Below are 19,379 nucleotides of genomic sequence, written 5' to 3'. Positions count from 1 at the left end.
GTATTTGGACATTTTGGCCACTGTAAGTCGCCGTTTTGTTGAATAACTAACTTGTTCGGATCTTATTGTCACTTTTGAAAATGTATACAGTAATCAAAGTCAGCTCACAGGGGCGATATATTACATTTAAATTAGTCAAACTATTGTTGATGAAATTAACTTTCTTTAAAGCAATTTGTTCTGCAGCAGCATCTGTGAGATTTGATTTGTGACGTGTTATCAAGTGCATGTTTACTAGATTGTAAACCCATTTTTTTGCTTTGTCCCAATACATTCTTTTGATAAATGTACAGTACAGAGTGTATTCTTTCAAAAATGTGTGCTTCATACAGACATAAATAAAACTGGATGTTTAACCCTTGGGTACCCCCATTTGTGGTGAATGTTATGTAGGTCATAAAGGGTTTCTGCCATAACAATCTTAGAAGTAAGTCGTAAATATTAGTTGTTTTTTTTTTTACTTTCAATGCTTAAATCTCTAGGCCAGGGGTGTCAAACGTACGACCCGAGGACCGTATCAGACAGGTTTTACCCGGCCTGCGGGATGAGTTTGCTAAGTATAAAAATGAACCTGAAAATTTTTAATGAAAGAAACAGCTGTTGTAAATGTGTCCACTGGATGTCGCAATAGCAATTATTTGTATCTTTGTAGATGGCGCTACATATGTACAAAATAAACCACATGATGTTAGTACATCAGTTGAGGAAAATGATGAACTACATAAATAACATACTGCAATTTGATTTTTGATATATTATTTTTATCTTGATAGATTGAAAATTAACACCAATGAGTTGACTAATAAACATTATCACATAATTTTGTCAGAAAATATAAATAGACAAATAAAGATAGAATACTATTAACTGCAACATGTAAGTGTAAAAAAAAAACCCAAAACATTATGATTTGTACAATTTCAGAATGTGCTTGTTCTATTTTTAAACAAAGAAAACAATCCGAAGTTGTCTTTATTTGTAAATTATCGTGCCGTGATTTTACCAGTTTGGCACACTTGGGAGTAGATTTTTCTTCATGTGGCCCCTGATCTAAAATGAGTTTGACACCCCTGCTATAGGCCAACTTCAGGTCTATCCGTCAATATAAATATTAATTAAAAAAAAAATTGTTTTCTTTTTTTTATCAAAGAAAACACAAACTATGCAATATTCTTGCACAACTCACATCTACACAACTCTTATGTCTCTACTAACTCACTAACATTGTTTTTTGTTTTTTTTTTTACATATGAATTGTTGGCAGATTAAGCAACCATGTGTCTAATATGAATATAATGGCACGGTGTTAGAGGGGTTAGTGCGTCTGCCTCACAATACGAAGGTCCTGAGTAGTTTTGGGTTCAATCCCGGGCTCGGGATCTTTCTGTGTGGAGTTTGCATGTCCTCCCCGTGACTGCGTGGTTTCCCTCCGGGTACTCCGGCTTCCTCCCACTTCCAAAGACATGCACCTGGGGATAGGTTGATTGGCAACACTAAATTGGCCCTAGTGTGTGAATGTTGTCTGTCTATTTGTGTTGGCCCTGCGATGAGGTGGAGACTTGTCCAGGGTGTACTCCGCCTTCCGCCCGATTGTAGCTGAGATAGGCTCCAGCGCCCCCCGCGACCCCAAAGGGAATAAGGGGTAGAAAATGGATGGATGGATGGATGGTACTTTGGCAGTATCTAGTGGTCAAAGGGTCAAATTACACCCCTAAAAGGGGTATGCACATATCCATCCATCCATTTCCTACCACTTATCCCTTACAGCAGGGGTTGTCAAACTCAAATACAGAGTGGGCCAAAATTTAAAATTGAACAAAGCCGCGGGCCAAGGTTGAACAAATTAACCTTTTAATAGGGACCCAAACAAGTTTTGCATTGAATATTGAACAAGCAAGACGTATATAACTTTATAGTGACATGCAAAATCTAGTTTCACATAGCAATAATAATCATTAAAAAATATCAATGGCATATCAAATCAAATTTAAATACAAATTGAATGTCTCTTTTCTATTTGCAGCCTTCTGAGGTAAATATCAAAATACACTTTTTCCACAGGCTAATAATACTTTTGAAAATAAAATAATAAGGAATGAATCAAACATTCAAGCCTTGAAGTAGCAAGGTAAAGTGCATGAATAAAACGTTATTTATTGCTCAGTTTGCTACACTGATTTGCTTTAACACTGAATATGGAACAAGCAACGCTTATATAACTTAATAGTGCAAAATCAACTTTCAAAAAACAAACAAAAAAACATCAATGGTATATTAAATACAATTTAAATAAAAAATAGAATGCCTCTTTTCTATTTGCAGCCTTCTGAGGTAAATATCAACATTAACTTTTTCCACAAGCTAATACATTTGAAAATAAAATAACAATATATAAATCAGCCATTCAGGCCTTTTTACTGCTCAGTTTGTGACACGCTGATCTAATCTGATGTGCCCAAGCCAGATACCTGCCATCTTTTCGGGGATGCTAATTCAAAAATGTCGGGGCTCAGGTGGGCGGGGTTTGGTGGTAGCGGAAGGGTGTATATTGTAGCGTCCCGGAAGAGTTAGTGCTGCATGGGGCTCTGGGTATTTGTTCTGTTGTGTTTATGTTGTGTTACGGTGCGGATGTTCTCCCGAAATGTGTTTGTCATTCTTGTGTGGTGTGGGTTCACAGTGTGGCGCATATTTGTAACAGTGTTAATGTTGTTTATACGGCCACCCTCAGTGTAACCTGTATGGCTGTTGATCAAGTATGCCTTGCATTCACTTCTGTGTGTGTAGAAGCCGCATATATCATGTGACAGGGGCCGGCACGTTGTTTGTATGGAGGAAAAGCAGACGTGACGACAGGTTGTAGAGGACGCTAAAGGTAGTGCCTTTAAGGCACGCCCCCAATATTGTTGTCCGGGTGGAAATCGTGAGAAATTCGGGAGAATGGTTGCCCCGGGAGACTTTCAAGAGGGGCACTGAAAATCGGGAGGGTTGGCAAGTATAAGTATTAGCGGTGAATGCGGTGTTACCGGCGGGCCTCAAAGGCCAAATGAAATTACACGGCGGGCCAAATTTTTTTTCAGAGTTTGACACCCATGCCTTACAGGGTCGCGGGGGGTTTTAGAGCCTATCTCAGCTGCATTCGGGTGGAAGGTGGTGTACACCCTGGACAAGTTGCCACCTCATCGCAGGGCCGACACAGATAGACAGACAACGTTCACACTATTAAAAAGGGAAATTATTGGATTAATTTAGTTATCATGCAAAAAGCATGATAGGTTTACAGAGTATGGAACAATGGCCATTATAAGGGAGTCAATGGGGGACAAAAGGGTCCCGGGGAACTCCTATGTATACTCATTCAAAAGCTTGTGCTAAAAAATAACTTGGCAATGAACAGACAATGCACATTTTGAGATGAGTTCCTTTACAACTTCTGTGGCCATAATTAATCGGGCTAACTTGAACATTCTCATGCCGTTGTCGTGTTCAAATGCAATAAAAAGACCCACAAAGGGTTGAAATACAAACCCCGTTTCCATTTGAGTTGGGAAATTGTGTTAGATGTAAATATAAACGGAATACAATGATTTGCAAATCCTTTTCAACCCATATTCAGTTGAATATGCTACAAAGACAACATATTTGATGTTCAAACTGATAAACATTTTTTTTTTTTTGCAAATAATCATTAACTTTAGAATTTGATGCCAGCAACACGTGACAAAGAAGTTGGGAAAGGTGGCAATAAATACTGATAAAGTTGAGGAATGCTCATCAAACACTTATTTGGAACATCCCACAGGTGAACAGGCAAATTGGGAACATGTGGGTGCCATGATTGGGTATATAAGTAGATTCCATGAAATGCTCAGTCATTCACAAACAAGGATGGGGCGAGGGTCACCACTTTGTCAACAAATGCGTGAGCAAATTGTTGAACAGTTTAAGAAAAACCTTTCTCAACCAGCTATTGCAAGGAATTGAGGGATTTCACCATCTACGGTCCGTAATATCATCAAAGGGTTCAGAGAATCTGGAGAAATCACTGCATGTAAGCAGCTAAGCCTGTGACCTTCGATCCCTCAGGCTGTACTGCATCAACAAGCGACATCAGTGTGTAAAGGATATCACCACATGGGCTCAGGAACATTTCAGAAACCCACTGTCAGTAACTACAGTTGGTCGCTACATCTGTAAGTGCAAGTTAAAAGTCTCCTATGCAAGGCGAAAACCGTTGATCAACAACACCCAGAAACGCCGTCGGCTTCGCTGGGCCAGAGCTCATCTAACATGGACTGATACAAAGTGGAAAAGTGTTCTGTGGTCTGACAAGTCCACATTTCAAATTGTTTTTGGAAACTGTGGACGTCGTGTCTTCCGGACCTAAGGAAAAAAAGAACCATCCGGATTGTTATAGGCGCAAAGTTGAAAAGCCAGCATCTGTGATTGTATGGGGGTGTATTTGTGCCCAAGACATGGGTAACTTACATATCTGTGAAAGCGCCATTAATGCTGAAAGGTGCATACAGGTTTTGGAGCAACATATGTTGCCATCCAAGCAACGTTACCATGGACGCCCCTGCTTATTTCAGCAAGACAATGCCAAGCCACGTGTTACATCAACGTGGCTTCATAGTAAAAGAGTGCGGGTACTAGACTGGCCTGCCTGGAGTCCAGACCTGTCTTCCATTGAAAATGTGTGGCGCATTATGAAGCCTAAAATACCCCGGGACTGTTGAACAACTTAAGCTGTACATCAAGCAAGAATGGGAAATAATTCCACCTGAGAAGCTTAAAAAATGTGTCTCCTCAGTTCCCAAACGTTTACTAAGTGTTGTTAAAAGGAAAGGCCATGTAACACAGTGGTGAACATGCCCTTTCCCAACTACTTTGGCACGTGTTGCAGCCATGAAATTCTAAGTTAATTATTATTTGCAAAAAAAAAATAAAGTTTATGAGTTTGTACATCAAATATGTACATCAAATATCTTGTCTTTGTAGTGCATTCAATTGAATATGGGTTGAAACGGATTTGCAAATAATTGTATTCTGTTTATATTTACACCTAACACAATTTCCCAACTCATATGCAAACAGGGTTTGTAGAACAGTCAATTAAAAATGTTAGTGTCTAAATACCAAACATTGCACTCACACGCACACTCTTTCTGTGGTATGCCAGCAATGTTTCTGACGCTCAATTTTTGTTCCCTTTGACAAACACGTTTCTTACGCTGACTGGCCGAGAGACAAAACGAGCATTTAAAGTCGTCTACACATATTTCGGAAGGAAGTATGCCAGATTTTTGTACTGCAGATCCATTAGACATACGACTGAGGCACACTCTTCATTTTTAAACGGTTAATAAATCAAAAATTCAAAGGATTAAACAATACTTACGGGATATTTCGGATGAATATAATTCAGAAGCGTCACATAGGTCAAACACGTGCTCTTGAAGTCACTAGGTCAGATGTGAGGCTGTGGGAATGACTCACTTGTTTTGAAAGGCCATACCTTGACATTACCTAAGTCGGATTCTCGCCACTGTTTGTCCACTTTATCTCGGCGAGTCTATAGCACTTCGTGAGCTGCAGATAATCTTTGTGTATGGCGACCAGTGTTCAAGTGTGTCGCCCAGTCAGTGTGTGACAAATGAAGCATTTGCACGCATTGGCAAGAAGCCGCGCTTTACTGGCTGGAGGGAAGGAAGCGTGAGAGCGGGTTTGACTCTGCGGCAAACACTGCGATGACCACAAGAGCTGAATGAAGTCCAGCCAATTTAAATAGGAAGAGGACATTTTCCTCATTCAACACATCCAACTCAACGTTGAAGGTTAGTTTACTCTATTACTCATTTCATTTTGAAAAGACTGCTTCATATTTCATTGAAAGCGAAAAGTAAATTGTAGTCAGTTTGATGTCTGTCCTTGTTTGCCATGCCATTTTCACAGTTACATTTACATATTTTTTCAAATATCTTAAATTTGACGCATTTATTATAAGCGATTCCCAGCAGGCACAAGACATTGATACAACGTTGATTATACATAGATGTTCTCTAAAACTGACTTTGAAACAACATTGCAAAATGGTTGTATTTGTAAAGTGAGACAACGTTGATGTCTACTGCAAGATCCACGTTGTTGGGTGGGAATTGGCCAAATTTCAGTGGTCAAAGCAACGTCACAACCCGACATTGAATAAACATTGTTTCAACCTTGTATTTGCGTTGTAGAATATTGGTTGGGAAAATGACCAAATTTCAATGGTCAAATCACAGCACAACCCGAGATTGAATAAACATTGTTTCAACGTTGTATTTGTGTTGTAGAATATTGGTTGGGAAATGACCAAAGTTCAATGATCAAATCAACGTCACAACTCGACATTGAATAAACATTGTATTTGTGTTGTAGAATATTGGTTGGGAAAATGACCAAATTTCAATGGTCAAATCACAGCACAACCCGAGATTGAATAAACATTGTTTCAACGATGTATTTGTGTTGTAGAATATTGGTTGGGAAATGACCAAAGATCAATGGTCAAATCAACGTCAGAACCCGACATTGAATAAACATTGCATTTGTGTTGTAGAATATTGGTTGGGAAATGACCAAAGTTCAATGATCAAATCAACGTCACAACTCAACATTGAATAAACATTGTTTCAACGTTGTGTTTGTGTTGTAGAATATTGGTTGAGAAATGACCAAATTTCAATGGTTGAACTCACAGCACAACCCAACATTGATTAAACATTGTTTCAATGTTGTATTTGTCTTGTAGAATATTGGTTGGGAAATGACCAAAGTTCAATAGTCAAATCACAGCACAACCCAACATTGAATAAACATTATATTTGTATTGTAGAATATTGGTTGGGAAATGACCAAATTTCAATGGTCGAATCACAGCACAACGCGGCATTGAATAAACATTGTTTCAATGGTCGAATCACAGCACAACGCGACATTGAATAAACATTGTTTCAACGTTGTATTTGTGTTGTCGAATATTAGTTGGGAAATGACCAAATTTCAATGGTCGAATCACAGCACAACGCGACATTGAATAAACATTGTTTCAACGTTGTATTTGTGTTGTAGAATATTAGTTGGGAAATGACCAAAGTTCAATGGTTGAATCACAGCACAACACGACAATTGAATAAACATTGTTTCAATGTTGTATTTGTTTTGTAGAATATTAGTTGGGAAATGACCAAAGTTCAATGGTCAAATCAGAGCACAACCCAACATTGAATAAACATTGTATTTGTGTTGTAGAATATTGGTTGGGAAATGACCAAATTTCAATGGTCAAATCAACGTCACAACCCGACATTGAATAAACATTGTTTCAACGTTGTATTTGTGTTGTAGAATATTGGTTGGGAAATGACCAAAGTTCAATGGTCGAATCACAGCACAACGCGACATTGAATAAACATTGTTTCAACGTTGTATTTGTGTTGTAGAATATTGGTTGGGAAATGACCAAAGTTCAATGGTCAAATCAACGTCACAACTCGACATTGAATAAACATTGTATTTGTGTTGTAGAATATTGGTTGGGAAATGACCAAAGGTCAATAGTCAAATCAACATCACAACCCAACATTGAATAAACATTGTTTCAACGTTGTATTTGTGTTGTAGAATATTGGTTGGGAAACGACCAAAGTTCAATGGTCAAATCAGAGCACAACCCAACATTGAATAAACATTGTATTTGTGTTGCAGAATATTGGTTGGGAAATGACCAAATTTCAATGGTCGAATCACAGCACAACGCGGCATTGAATAAACATTGTTTCAACGTTGTATTTGTGTTGTAGAATATTGGTTGGGAAATGACCAAAGTTCAATGGTCGAATCACAGCACAACGCGACATTGAATAAACATTGGTTCAACATTGTATTTGTGTTGTAGAATATTAGTTGGGAAATTACCAAATTTCAATGGTCGAATCACAACACAACGCGACATTGAATAAAAATTGTTTCAACATTGTATTTGTGTTGTAGAATATTGGTTGGGAAATGACCAAAGTTCAATGGTCGAATCACAGCACAACGCGACATTGAATAAACATTGTTTCAACGTTGTATTTGTGTTGTCGAATATTAGTTGGGAAATGACCAAATTTCAATGGTCGAATCACAGCACAACGCGACATTGAATAAACATTGTTTCAACGTTGTATTTGTGTTGTAGAATATTAGTTGGGAAATGACCAAAGTTCAATGGTTGAATCACAGCACAACACGGCAATTGAATAAACATTGTTTCAATGTTGTATTTGTTTTGTAGAATATTAGTTGGGAAATGACCAAAGTTCAATGGTCAAATCAGAGCACAACCCAACAGTGAATAAACATTGTATTTGTGTTGTAGAATATTGGTTGGGAAATGACCAAATTTCAATGGTCAAATCAACGTCACAACCCGACATTGAATAAACATTGTTTCAACGTTGTATTTGCGTTGTAGAATATTAGTTGGGAAATGACCAAAGTTCAATGGTTGAATCACAGCACAACACGACAATTGAATAAACATTGTTTCAATGTTGTATTTGTTTTGTAGAATATTAGTTGGGAAATGACCAAAGTTCAATGGTCAAATCAGAGCACAACCCAACATTGAATAAACATTGTATTTGTGTTGTAGAATATTGGTTGGGAAATGACCAAAGTTCAATGGTCAAATCAACGTCACAACCCAACATTGAATAAACATTGTTTCAACGTTGTATTTGTGTTGTAGAATATTAGTTGGGAAATGACCAAAGTTCAATGGTTGAATCACAGCACAACACAACAATTGAATAAACATTGTTTCAATGTTGTATTTGTTTTGTAGAATATTAGTTGGGAAATGACCAAAGTTCAATGGTCAAATCAGAGCACAACCCAACATTGAATAAACATTGTATTTGTGTTGTAGAATATTGGTTGGGAAATGACTAAATGTCAATGGTCAAATCAACGTCACAACCCGACATTGAATAAACATTGTTTCAACGTTGTATTTGTGTTGTGGAATATTAGTTGGGAAATTACCAAAGTTCAATGGTCAAATCACAGCTCAACTCGACATTGAATAAACATTGTATTTGTGTTGTAGAATATTGGTTGGGAAATGACCAAAGTTCAATAGTCAAATCAACATCACAACCCAACATTGAATAAACATTGTTTCAACGTTGTATTTGTGTTGTAGAATATTGGTTGGGAAATTACCAAAGTTCAATGGTCAAATCAACGTCACAACTCGACATTGAATAAACATTGTATTTGTGTTGTAGAATATTGGTTGGGAAATGACCAAAGTTCAATAGTCAAATCAACATCACAACCCAACATTGAATAAACATTGTTTCAACGTTGTATTTGTGTTGTAGAATATTAGTTGAGAAATGACCAAAGATATATGGTTGAATCAACGTCGGAACCGACATTGATTAAATGTTGTCAAAAAGGATGTTGTTCCGACGTTAAGTTTGAGTTGCTCAACGTCAGGCCTGAATTCAACAAATTCTCAACGTTGTTTCAATGTCTTATGCTGGCTAGATTATACATGTCAATTGCTACACATTCTCAAATGTCCTTCTGTCTTTACAACCTGTAAACACGGGACGAGAACGAATGATCACTTATTGAGTCTTCCCTCCTCTTTTTATGTTTGTCACTGTAACATGTTGAGCATGTGTGAAACAAACGTATTGCTTGAATACATTAGCAACATTTGTCAAGGGCTTTTATTCTGACACGCCGTGCCGGATGCTGCTTTACCTTAACGCTTGACGCTGATCCCCGGGCAGAGGAGGGGAAGCTGGCCGCTGGATGATGGCGCTCACCGGGCTGCTGCTGCTGGAGTTGGCTCTCTGCGCCAGCTGCTTCGTCTGCGGAATCATCACCGCTGCGTCCGTCACCATTGTCCAGGTGACTTTTGTACCTTTCGACCCAAAAAGTGCTTTGTCACGGTCCACTTCCGGGTAACATTGAACGGACAAAGTTATGTGAAAAAGCCAAAATCACGTGTTAAAAGTACACGTTGAAAATATATGTTTTACTGCACCAGCAACACGTTAATTCCTGAACATTTAATACGACCTATGAGACATTTTTGGCTAAAAATCTCCTTTATGCTAGCAACTTGTCCTCCTTTATTGCGTTATGGCTAAGGAGTTTCAAGTTAGCACGACTGACGTTAATTAGCTTCTAAGCTGCCGTTATGTAAAAAAAGAAGAAATAAACAACAACAAACTTTAAAAAAAACACGGTTAAAAATAAAGACTTACTTTTCGAGGCGCGAACATGGACGAGCTTGATAACAACAGTCATGTGGTCACATTGTGTCATGTGACCACCTGGCCCTCGTGCCCTATTAAGGAGCTCCATGCAGCTGTTTGTCTACACTTTTTCCTCAAGTTGCTTATCATCATTGCTCCAATACCATGCAAACTGCAATGTTAAACTGACACACGTGAATTGCTTCTGTACACACCTTTCAGGGCAATTTTGGAGGATTGTGCATGCTGTATGGACTCGTCAGCTACAACACAACGGCGAGCGCCATTGGGGTGCAGGCGTCCACTTCGGCCTCCCTGTGCTATTTTGTGTCGGCCATCTCTGTCATGGTGGCCGTGGTGTGCTTCTCGCTGTCCCTTTACTGGCTCTACTCGTTCTGCATCGACGGAGACATCAGGAGGTGATTTGTGTGTGTGTGTGTGTGTGTGTGTGTGTGTGTGTGTGTGTGTGTGTGTGTGTGTGTGTGTGTGTGTGTGTGTGTGTGTTGTATTTCTACCCTTCTTGAGACATCAGCAAGAAAAAGTACCTTCCGTATGAGGACCGGTGAGGACCGAAAATCATGGTCCCAATACGGAAAACCATTGCATCGAAAAGAGAGCCAAATACTAGAGTCCGTGAACATTGCTCCAAAGTCAGGATTTTTTTTTTTGTTGATTTAATGTGCATACAAAAGTAAACAAAGGCAGCAATATATGATAAAACAAGATGGCAGCAACGACGGAAAAAAACAAAAATTAAAAGCTTACCTTTTTTATATTTGCATAGTATGTATATATTATTAATGTTGTAAATACAAATCTTTATATATCTAGAAAGGGTGGTCCTAAAGAGGTAAGCATTTTTCTCGGGTCTCAAGAATGTCAGAAATACAAGAATGTGTGTGTGTGTGTTTCCGTGTATTTTTTTACACTTTTTAAGACATCAACAAGAAAAAGTACCTTCCATATGAGGAAGTGACAAGTTAGGACCGAAATCATGGTCCCAATACAGTAAACCGTTGCATCTAATTGAGAGCCAAATACTAGAGTCTGTGAACATTGCTCCAAAGTCAGGATTTTTTTTTGGTTGATTTAATGTGCATACAAAAGTAAACAAAGGCAGCAATATATGATAAAACAAGATGGCAGCAAGGACGGAAAAAACCCAAAAACTAAAAGCTTACCTTTTTTATATTTGCATAGTATGTATATAGTATTAATGTTGTAAATACAAATCTTAATATATCTACAAAGGGTGGTCTATAGAGGTAAGAATTTTTCTCAGGTCTCAAGAATGTCAGAAATACAAGAATGTGTGTGTGTGTTTTCGTGTATTTCTACCCTTCTTGAGACATCAACAAAGAAAAGTACCTTCCTTATGAGGAAGTGACAAGTTAGGACCGAAATCATGGTCCCAATACGGAAAACCATTGCATCGAAAAGAGAGCCAAATACTAGAGTCCGTGAACATTGCTCCAAAGTCAGGATTTTTTTTTGTTGATTTAATGTGCAAACAAAAGTAAACAAAGGGAGCAATATATGATAAAACAAGATGGCAGCAACGATGGAAAAATACAAAAACTAAAAGCTTACCTTTTTTATATTTGCATAGTATATACCGTATTTTTCGGACTATAAGTCACAGTTTTTTTCATAGTTTGGCCGGGCTCCAGTGCGACTTATGTTTTTTTTCCTTCTTTATTATGCATTTTCGGCAGGTGCGACTTATACTCCGGAAAATACGGTATATATTATTAATGTTGTAAATACAAATCTTTATATATCTAGAAAGGGTGGTCCTATAGAGGTAAGAATTTTTCTCGGGTCTCAAGAATGTCAGAAATACAAGAATGTGTGTGTGTGTGTGTGTGTGTGTGTGTGTGTGTGTGTGTGTGTGTGTGTGTGTTCGTGTATTTCTATCCTTCTTGAGACATCAACAAGGAAAAGTACCTTCCATATGAGGAAGTGACAAGTTAGGACCGAAATCATGGTCCCAATACAGAAAATCGTTGCATCTAATTGAGAGCCAAATACTAGAGTCCGTGAACATTGCTCCAAAGTCAGGATTTTTTTTTGTTGTTGATTTAATATGCATACAAAAGTAAACAAAGGCAGCAATGTATGATAAAACAAGCTGGCAGCAACGACGGAAAAAAACAAAAACTAAAAGCATACCTTTTTTATATTTGCATAGTATGTATATAGTATTAATGTTGTAAATACAAATCTTTATATATCTAGAAAGGGTGGTCCTATAGAAGTAAGATTTTTTCTTGGGTCTCAAGAATGTCAGAAATACAAGAATTTGTGTGTGTGTGTGTGTGTGTGTGTGTGTGTGTGTGTGTGTGTGTGTGTGTGTGTGTGTGTGTGTTTTCGTGTATTTCCAACCTTCTTGAGACATCAACAAGGAAAAGTACCTTCCATATGAGGAAGTGACAAGTTAGGACCGAAATCATGGTGCCAATACAGAAAACCGTTGCATCTAATTGAGAGCCAAATACTAGAGTCCGTGAACATTGCTCCAAAGTCAGGACTTTTTTGTTGATTTAATGTGCATACAAAAGTAAACATTGACAGGTGAAAAGGCAGCAATATATGATAAAACAAGACGGCAGCTAAAGAAGGACTTCCTTATTCATCCCCGAAAAAAACCCGCCAGGTGAACAGCTGATTTTACGACTTCCGGTGCTGACATAAGACAACCCGCGTCCCATATGTGACCGTAGGATGAACAAGTGCGTGGCGGTTTTTAAAGTTTTTTTTCGGAGGTCTCAAGAAGGTAACTCATACAAGAATGTGTGTGTGTGTTGCATGCAAACTGACCCTCACTGTTGTCCCGCAGAGAGCGCATATGGATGAATGTGACCGTGGTCATGTGCGGCATCTTCCTCTTCTTCCTGCTCATCACGGGCTGCATGCTGAAGATCGGACGCGACAAGCTCTGCGACTCAGTGATGCACGCCGTTCCCAACATCACCAGGTAGCGCGCGCCTTCACAACTCACTCGGGAAAGACGCGGATCAGCGGAATGATATCTTTTTATCGGCAGCTGCGAAGAGGCCCAGACCAGGAACTGGGTCAGTCCGCTCCGAGGGGAGAGGTTCTTCAGCAGTTTCCAAAAGGCAGAAGTCAGCGTCACACATGTTTGTATAACGTTGCGTCATGGCTACCTGCTCATTGTACGTCCACGTCCTCCCCCAGACGGCCGTGTGGGTCAACTTCTTCTTCTGGCTTATCATCGGCGTGCTGGTCCTGGTTCAGAGGCGCCAGAGCTTGGGTGCAAAGACCATTGCCGGAGGACTCGGCGGGCCGGCCGGCGGGCTTTTCGGTGATCCGGGGGTGACGGCTGCTGAGACGGAGCCCTTTTTCAACCGCCCCGCGAGGCCGCAGTGAGGAAGCACTTACAATAAACACATTTTTGTTTTTTTAATTGCACAAAGAGCGGTTATCACTAAATGATACATTTGCAGATGTTTTACTACTGATTCCCACAGCCCACGTTCTATATTTACATATATACAGTACAGGCCACAAGTTTGGACACACCTCATTTCAATGACTATTTACCTTGTCGTTTGTCACTGAAGGCATCAAAACTATGACACCTGTGAAATGAAAACCATTTCAGGTGAAGCTCATGGAGAGAATGCCAAGAGTGTGCAAAGCAGTAATCAGAGCAAAGTGTGGCTATTTTTGAAGAAACTAGAGTATAAAACATGTTTTCAGTTATTTCACCTTTTTTTGTTAAAGTACATAACTCCACATGTGTTCATTCATAGTTTTGATGCCTTCAGTGACAATCTACAATGTCATAAAAATAAAGAAAACACATTGAATGAGGTGTGTCCAAACTTTTGTCCTGTACTGTGTAGAATATATTTACACAAAACAATTTAGTGATGGCAGTTTAATAATATTGTATTTATCTACACACGTTTGTCTTCATCTGACTGATGCACATCAGTATGTGAAAGAACATTTGATCATTTAAAATATGATCGCTTCTAAAAGAACACTCGAGAATTGATGAAATGTTGATATTTGTCGCCCTCTGCTGGTGGAAGCCACACCAGCAGTTAGTTGGTGTGATTGTTGACACGGCAGCTTTGACTCTGCTTACGCTTGTTTTACTCTTCAAGTTGTTATAAGAATTTGAGTGCACACATTTTTGTATGACCTGCACCTAATTTTATTTTACACGCTGATGCTTTAATCACGTTTTTTTTTCCACCTATCGTCAAACCTTTGTCTAAGAAATTTAACACTAAATGGGAACTGCACGCATTTTGTAATATTGCTTATAATTCACAATCATCATAACAGACAAGGTCACATACGTCTTTTTTTTCTAACTTGTAAATAAACGGAAATAGAAGTCAGCTTACAATGGAAGCTATGACATCATTGCGTCTATTTCGACCATAACACACAATAAATAAGCATCCAAAAAGCACCAACAATACTCCATTTAAATTTCATAACCTGAATATTAGCAATGTTGTTGTTATAAGCGCTAATGTTAATGACCTACATTTAGCGGTGCATTGATCAGAGCTAACTTCCTTATGCTGCTGTATTGACATCAGCCTAGAAGCTTGTGAAAGTTTATTCTACATTATAAATCATGCCTCTCACCTTGATTGTAAAATAATGTAGACTGAGAAGTTGGTCAACTTCGACAGCCAACTTAGACCCAGAAATGGCGAAAAAGACCCGGAAAGACGCTTCGTTCCACCCTGCTTTTTTCTTCGCAAGGATTATGAGTCATGCAAATGGGAATATATCAACATTCTATCAATTGGCATCCTAATAACCGCAGACATTGTGCAGTAAGTGATGTGTAATTATGTTTGTTGGCTCTCATGAAGTCTGCAGTGAGTAATAATCAGTGATGTTGTCGGTGGACAAAGAGCGTTGTGATGCGTATAATTCAAAATAAGCAAAATAGGTAAATATTACACGTTATAAATGTGCCTGTTACTTCATCACATATAAAACGTTGATGGAAGCATTTGGATGTTTTTTCAAGCACTTTATAGGCAGAATAGAGCGACTCTCATTGTACAGACTTTTGCTTGCATTTATTTACTAGATAGAATGCATGGAAAAAGAAAATGTGTGCTTGTCTTACATAAGGATTGTGAATGACAGGCACAATTCCAAACAAAAGTGCAGTTCCCCTTTAAAGGCACACTAACCGGAGTCCACACAGATCACAATCTGCCAACATTGGATGTGTTGTTGTTGCTCCAGTGTTTAGGTTTCAGATTCACTGCAACAGTGCTCACGTGACTCAATGTTCACATTTGAAGTCAGGTTCAAGCTGTTGCACTCACGAGAGTTCATCTTTAACATGTTTTTTTTTTTTGTATTAGTTTTCAATGTGAAATATATTTTTTATTTAAAGCTACTTCACAGTGCATGTATTTCATTTTATTTTATTTTTAATAAACACTGAACCACGAGTATAACAAAGATGCATTCGTTCTATGTCTCCCTCTGTTGGTCGTGAATGAAATTGCATGCATTGATTGTACAGTACAGGGGTCGACAACCCAAAACGTTGAAAGAGCCATATTGGACCAAAAATACAAAAAACCTGTCTGGAGCTGCTAAAAATGAAAAGCCGTATGTAAGTCTTCTAATAAAGGCAACGCATGACGTAAGTGTCTATATTAGCTATAATAGCCTACTATCAAAATGACTGTGTCGCTGGCTGAAGCAAATCTTCGTTGACAGAAATGTTGAAATGTAATATTTATTCTACACATTTTTACAACATTAGTAAATCAGAGGCTACTCAGAGGGTGAGATAACTCCTGGAAATGACTGGCTTTTAATGGCCAAAAGTATAGATGTGTGTGTCCAATCTTTGGCCAGCTAGGTAACGTTTGCTGTGGTCTGGGACAACATGGCACACAAACAACTATCAGAAATGCAGCTAATATTACATACATATAATGTGTCATGAGACATCCATCCATCTATTTTCTACCGCTTGTCCCTTTTGGGGTCGCGGGGGGGTGCTGGAGCCTATCTCAGCTGCATTCGGGCGGAAGGCAGGGTACATACCATACCATACCAACTTTATTTATAATGCCCTTTAAAAACAGGCACAGTTGAAGAACAAAGGGCTGTACACCACAAAGAAATAGAGGCAAAGGACAGACTAAAAAAATAACATTTAAAACAGAAATAAAAATACACATTGTAAAAGCAAATGCAAATTACCCTAAGAACAATTTGTTAGATAAAAAGCAGTTAAAAAAGTTAAAAGCTAAAAACAGTTTAAAGTCTATGCTGGGTTAAAAGCCAGTGAATAAAAATGGGTTTTAAGAAGGGATGCAAAACTAAATTGTATACAAAGAGGATAAAAGTAAAGGATATTAAATGAGCTCAAATATAGCTACAAATAATAATAATGATGCAATATGTACATACAGGTAGCCTAAATAGCATGTTAGCATGGATTAGTTTGCAGTCATGCACTGACCAAATATGCCTGATTAGCAACAAGTCAATAACATCAACAAAGCGCAACCTTTGTGCATTCACGCACAGTATAAAACGTTTGGTGGACAAAATGAGACCAAGGCGTGGAAGGTTTTACATGTAAACAAACTTTTGCGTCACAGTGGTGTCTCACTATGGTGAGGTCAAGAACTGCCAAAATTAATAGGACAAAACGATGTTCACCCAATACTCTCATCAGTGAAGCATACACACAAACCTATAAAACTGGGCTTTGTAACAATTGGGAAGGTTCGTGTCATGTTTGTTCTCAAACAAAAAAACATACTAAAACAATATTGATGATGCTGGCACGTTTAAGTGATTATTCCTCTCGTAAAAATAAGATATACAGTATATCACTCATCTGCATCACCTTATATCGCCCAATTCTTAATGTATCACCTTTTTTAGTGTCAGGTGAAGCAACAACTACACACACACACACACACACACACACACACACACACACACACACACACACAGGTGGAGAAAATAGACTTAAAGAGCTTATGGCTGCCTTTTCACTCGCTTTACGTATGTAATCTGCGTGGATTAAGAGACTTTACTTGGAGGTAAAAGATGCTCACTTAGTGGAGACAAGAAGGCGCCATGGGCAGAGGAGGCGACCAATGAACTGGGTGCTTATGGCCTATGCAGGACAATTGATATTCAACATCACAATATATGAGCAGGACTTGTGAGAAGTAGAAGAAAGTGAGCAGTCTGGAGGAACACTTGGAAGACAAGTCTGAGAAGACAAGCTCCAGGCTTGTTATTAATCTGACTCTGGAACCCATGGTAAGATTTACCAGCACCTTTAATGCTGTGGTAGATGGCACCTTTGTTCTTGTTAATAATGGAAGCTTTTACCCCTCTTATTTATAGAGGTGCAAATATGCCAGAACCGAGGAGTGTACAAAGTGCAGCTTGGGGGCCATTTTTTTTTTATTGGCCCTCGAGACTTTCTAAAAAAATATAATTCAATGAGAAAACTGAAGCTACAAGTAACCTCAGTAACCGGCAGTAAAATAATAGGAGAATAAACTGAAGTTATAATATAAAAGAAAAAAAGAGGGCATAATATGAGAAACAAAACAAGGTTGCAATTTTTGGAAATATATGGCTGTAAATTTGTAATATTTGTATTTTATATGAATGAAGAATATATCAGAAGTGAGGGCGTCATCAAGCAAAATGCAGAACATAAGACAAAGAACATTGTTTATATATATATATATATATATATATATATATACAGTATATATATACTGTACATATATATATTTATTTATTACACATATATATATACATACATATGTGTATATATGTATGTATATATGTATTTGTATATATATATATATATATATATATATATATATATATATATATATATATATATCCATCCATCTTCTTCCGCTTATCCGAGGTCGGGTCGCGGGGGCAGCAGCCTAAGCAGGGAAGCCCAGACATTCCTCTCCCCAGCCACTTCGTCCAGCTCCTCCCAGGGTATCCCGAGGCGTTTCCAGGCCAGCAGGGAGACCAAGTCTTCCCAACGTGTCCTGGGTCTTCCCCATGGCCTCCTACCGGATATATATATATATATATATATATACACACATATCTATCTATCTATCCATCTCTCTCTCTCTCTCTCTCTCTCTCTCTCTCTCTCTCTCTCTCTCTCTCTCTCTCTCTATATATATATATATAAATGGGTTGTACTTGTATAGCGCTTTTCTACCTTCAAGGTACTCAAAGCGCTTTGACACTACTTCCACATTTACCCATTCACACACACATTCACACACTGATGGAAAGAGCTGCCATGCAAGGCGCTAACCAGCACCCATCAGGAGCAAGGGTGAAGTGTCTTGCTCAGGACACAACGGACATGACGAGGTTGGTACTAGGTGGGGATTGAACCAGTATATATATATATATATATATATATATATATATATATCCGGTAGGAGGCCACAGGGAAGACCCAGGACATGTTGGGAAGACTATGTCTCCCGGCTGGCCTGGGAACGCCTAGGGATAACCCGGGAGGAGCTGAACGAAGTGGCTGGGGAGAGGAAAGTCTGGGCTTCCCTGCTTAAGCTGCTGCCCCCGCGACCCGACCTCGGATAAGCGGAAGAAGATGGATGGATGGATATATATATATATATATATATATATATATATATATATATATACACATATATATATACATATATATACATATATATATATATACATACATATATATATACATATATATATATATATATACATACATACATACATACATATATATATATATATATGTGTGTATAAATAAATGTGTTTATATGTGTGTATATATATATATATATATATATATATATATATATATATATATATATATAGGGATGATGTTTGATAAGAAATTATCGAGTTCAAGCCTATTATCGAATCCTATTATCGAATCCTCTTATCGAACCGATTCCTTATCGATTCTCTTATCTAGTCCAGATAGGTTGTTGTATATGGAAAAAAACACAATATTTTGTTTAACAAATCACTTCACATTCTCTACTGCTCGCT

General features: G+C 38.2%; 1 protein-coding gene and 1 long non-coding RNA gene across 5 annotated transcripts in view; one reads left to right on the top strand and one right to left on the bottom strand.

Annotated features, from left to right (window-relative positions):
• The window catches only part of LOC133606768 (uncharacterized), a 65,834-nt gene extending 55,450 nt beyond the window's left edge, over nt 1-10,384 (bottom strand). For all 3 annotated transcript variants that reach the window (XR_009815297.2, XR_012050425.1, XR_012050424.1), the window contains exons 1-2: nt 10,311-10,384; nt 9,802-9,964 (exon numbers count right to left, since the gene is read on the bottom strand). This is a non-coding gene — a long non-coding RNA (uncharacterized lncRNA). The remainder of the gene's footprint in view (nt 1-9,801; nt 9,965-10,310) is intronic.
• Nucleotides 5,644-15,773, top strand: tmem179ba (transmembrane protein 179Ba). 2 transcript variants are annotated; one of them, XM_061961084.2, is made up of 6 exons: nt 5,644-5,834; nt 9,831-9,951; nt 10,524-10,720; nt 13,141-13,278; nt 13,348-13,426; nt 13,500-15,773. In XM_061961084.2, the coding sequence occupies exons 2-6, from the start codon at nt 9,853-9,855 to the stop codon at nt 13,689-13,691; spliced, it is 705 nt and encodes a 234-aa protein (XP_061817068.1). In that variant the 5' UTR covers nt 5,644-5,834; nt 9,831-9,852; the 3' UTR covers nt 13,692-15,773. The 2 variants fall into 2 exon arrangements, with proteins under 2 accessions (XP_061817068.1, XP_061817067.1); XM_061961083.1 differs by lacking the exon at nt 5,644-5,834 and having other exon boundaries at nt 9,802-9,951.
• The last annotated feature ends 3,606 nt before the right edge of the window (nt 15,774-19,379 follow it).

Source organism: Nerophis lumbriciformis, linkage group LG05, assembly GCF_033978685.3.
Source record: "Nerophis lumbriciformis linkage group LG05, RoL_Nlum_v2.1, whole genome shotgun sequence".
NCBI classification, from domain to species: Eukaryota; Metazoa; Chordata; class Actinopteri; order Syngnathiformes; family Syngnathidae; genus Nerophis; species Nerophis lumbriciformis.
The sequence above is the reverse complement of the archived record's forward strand: the minus strand, read 5'-3'. Positions and strand labels throughout refer to the sequence as shown.

Excerpts from the sequence above, each read along its gene's own strand:
- tmem179ba (XM_061961084.2), top strand. The coding sequence starts at position 9,853 with ATGATGGCGCTCACCGGGCTGCTGCTGCTGGAGTTGGCTCTCTGCGCC. Across the intron at positions 9,952-10,523 it reads CGTCCGTCACCATTGTCCAG|GGCAATTTTGGAGGATTGTG; the intron begins GTGACTTTTGTA and ends CACACCTTTCAG. Across the intron at positions 10,721-13,140 it reads ATCGACGGAGACATCAGGAG|AGAGCGCATATGGATGAATG; the intron begins GTGATTTGTGTG and ends GTTGTCCCGCAG.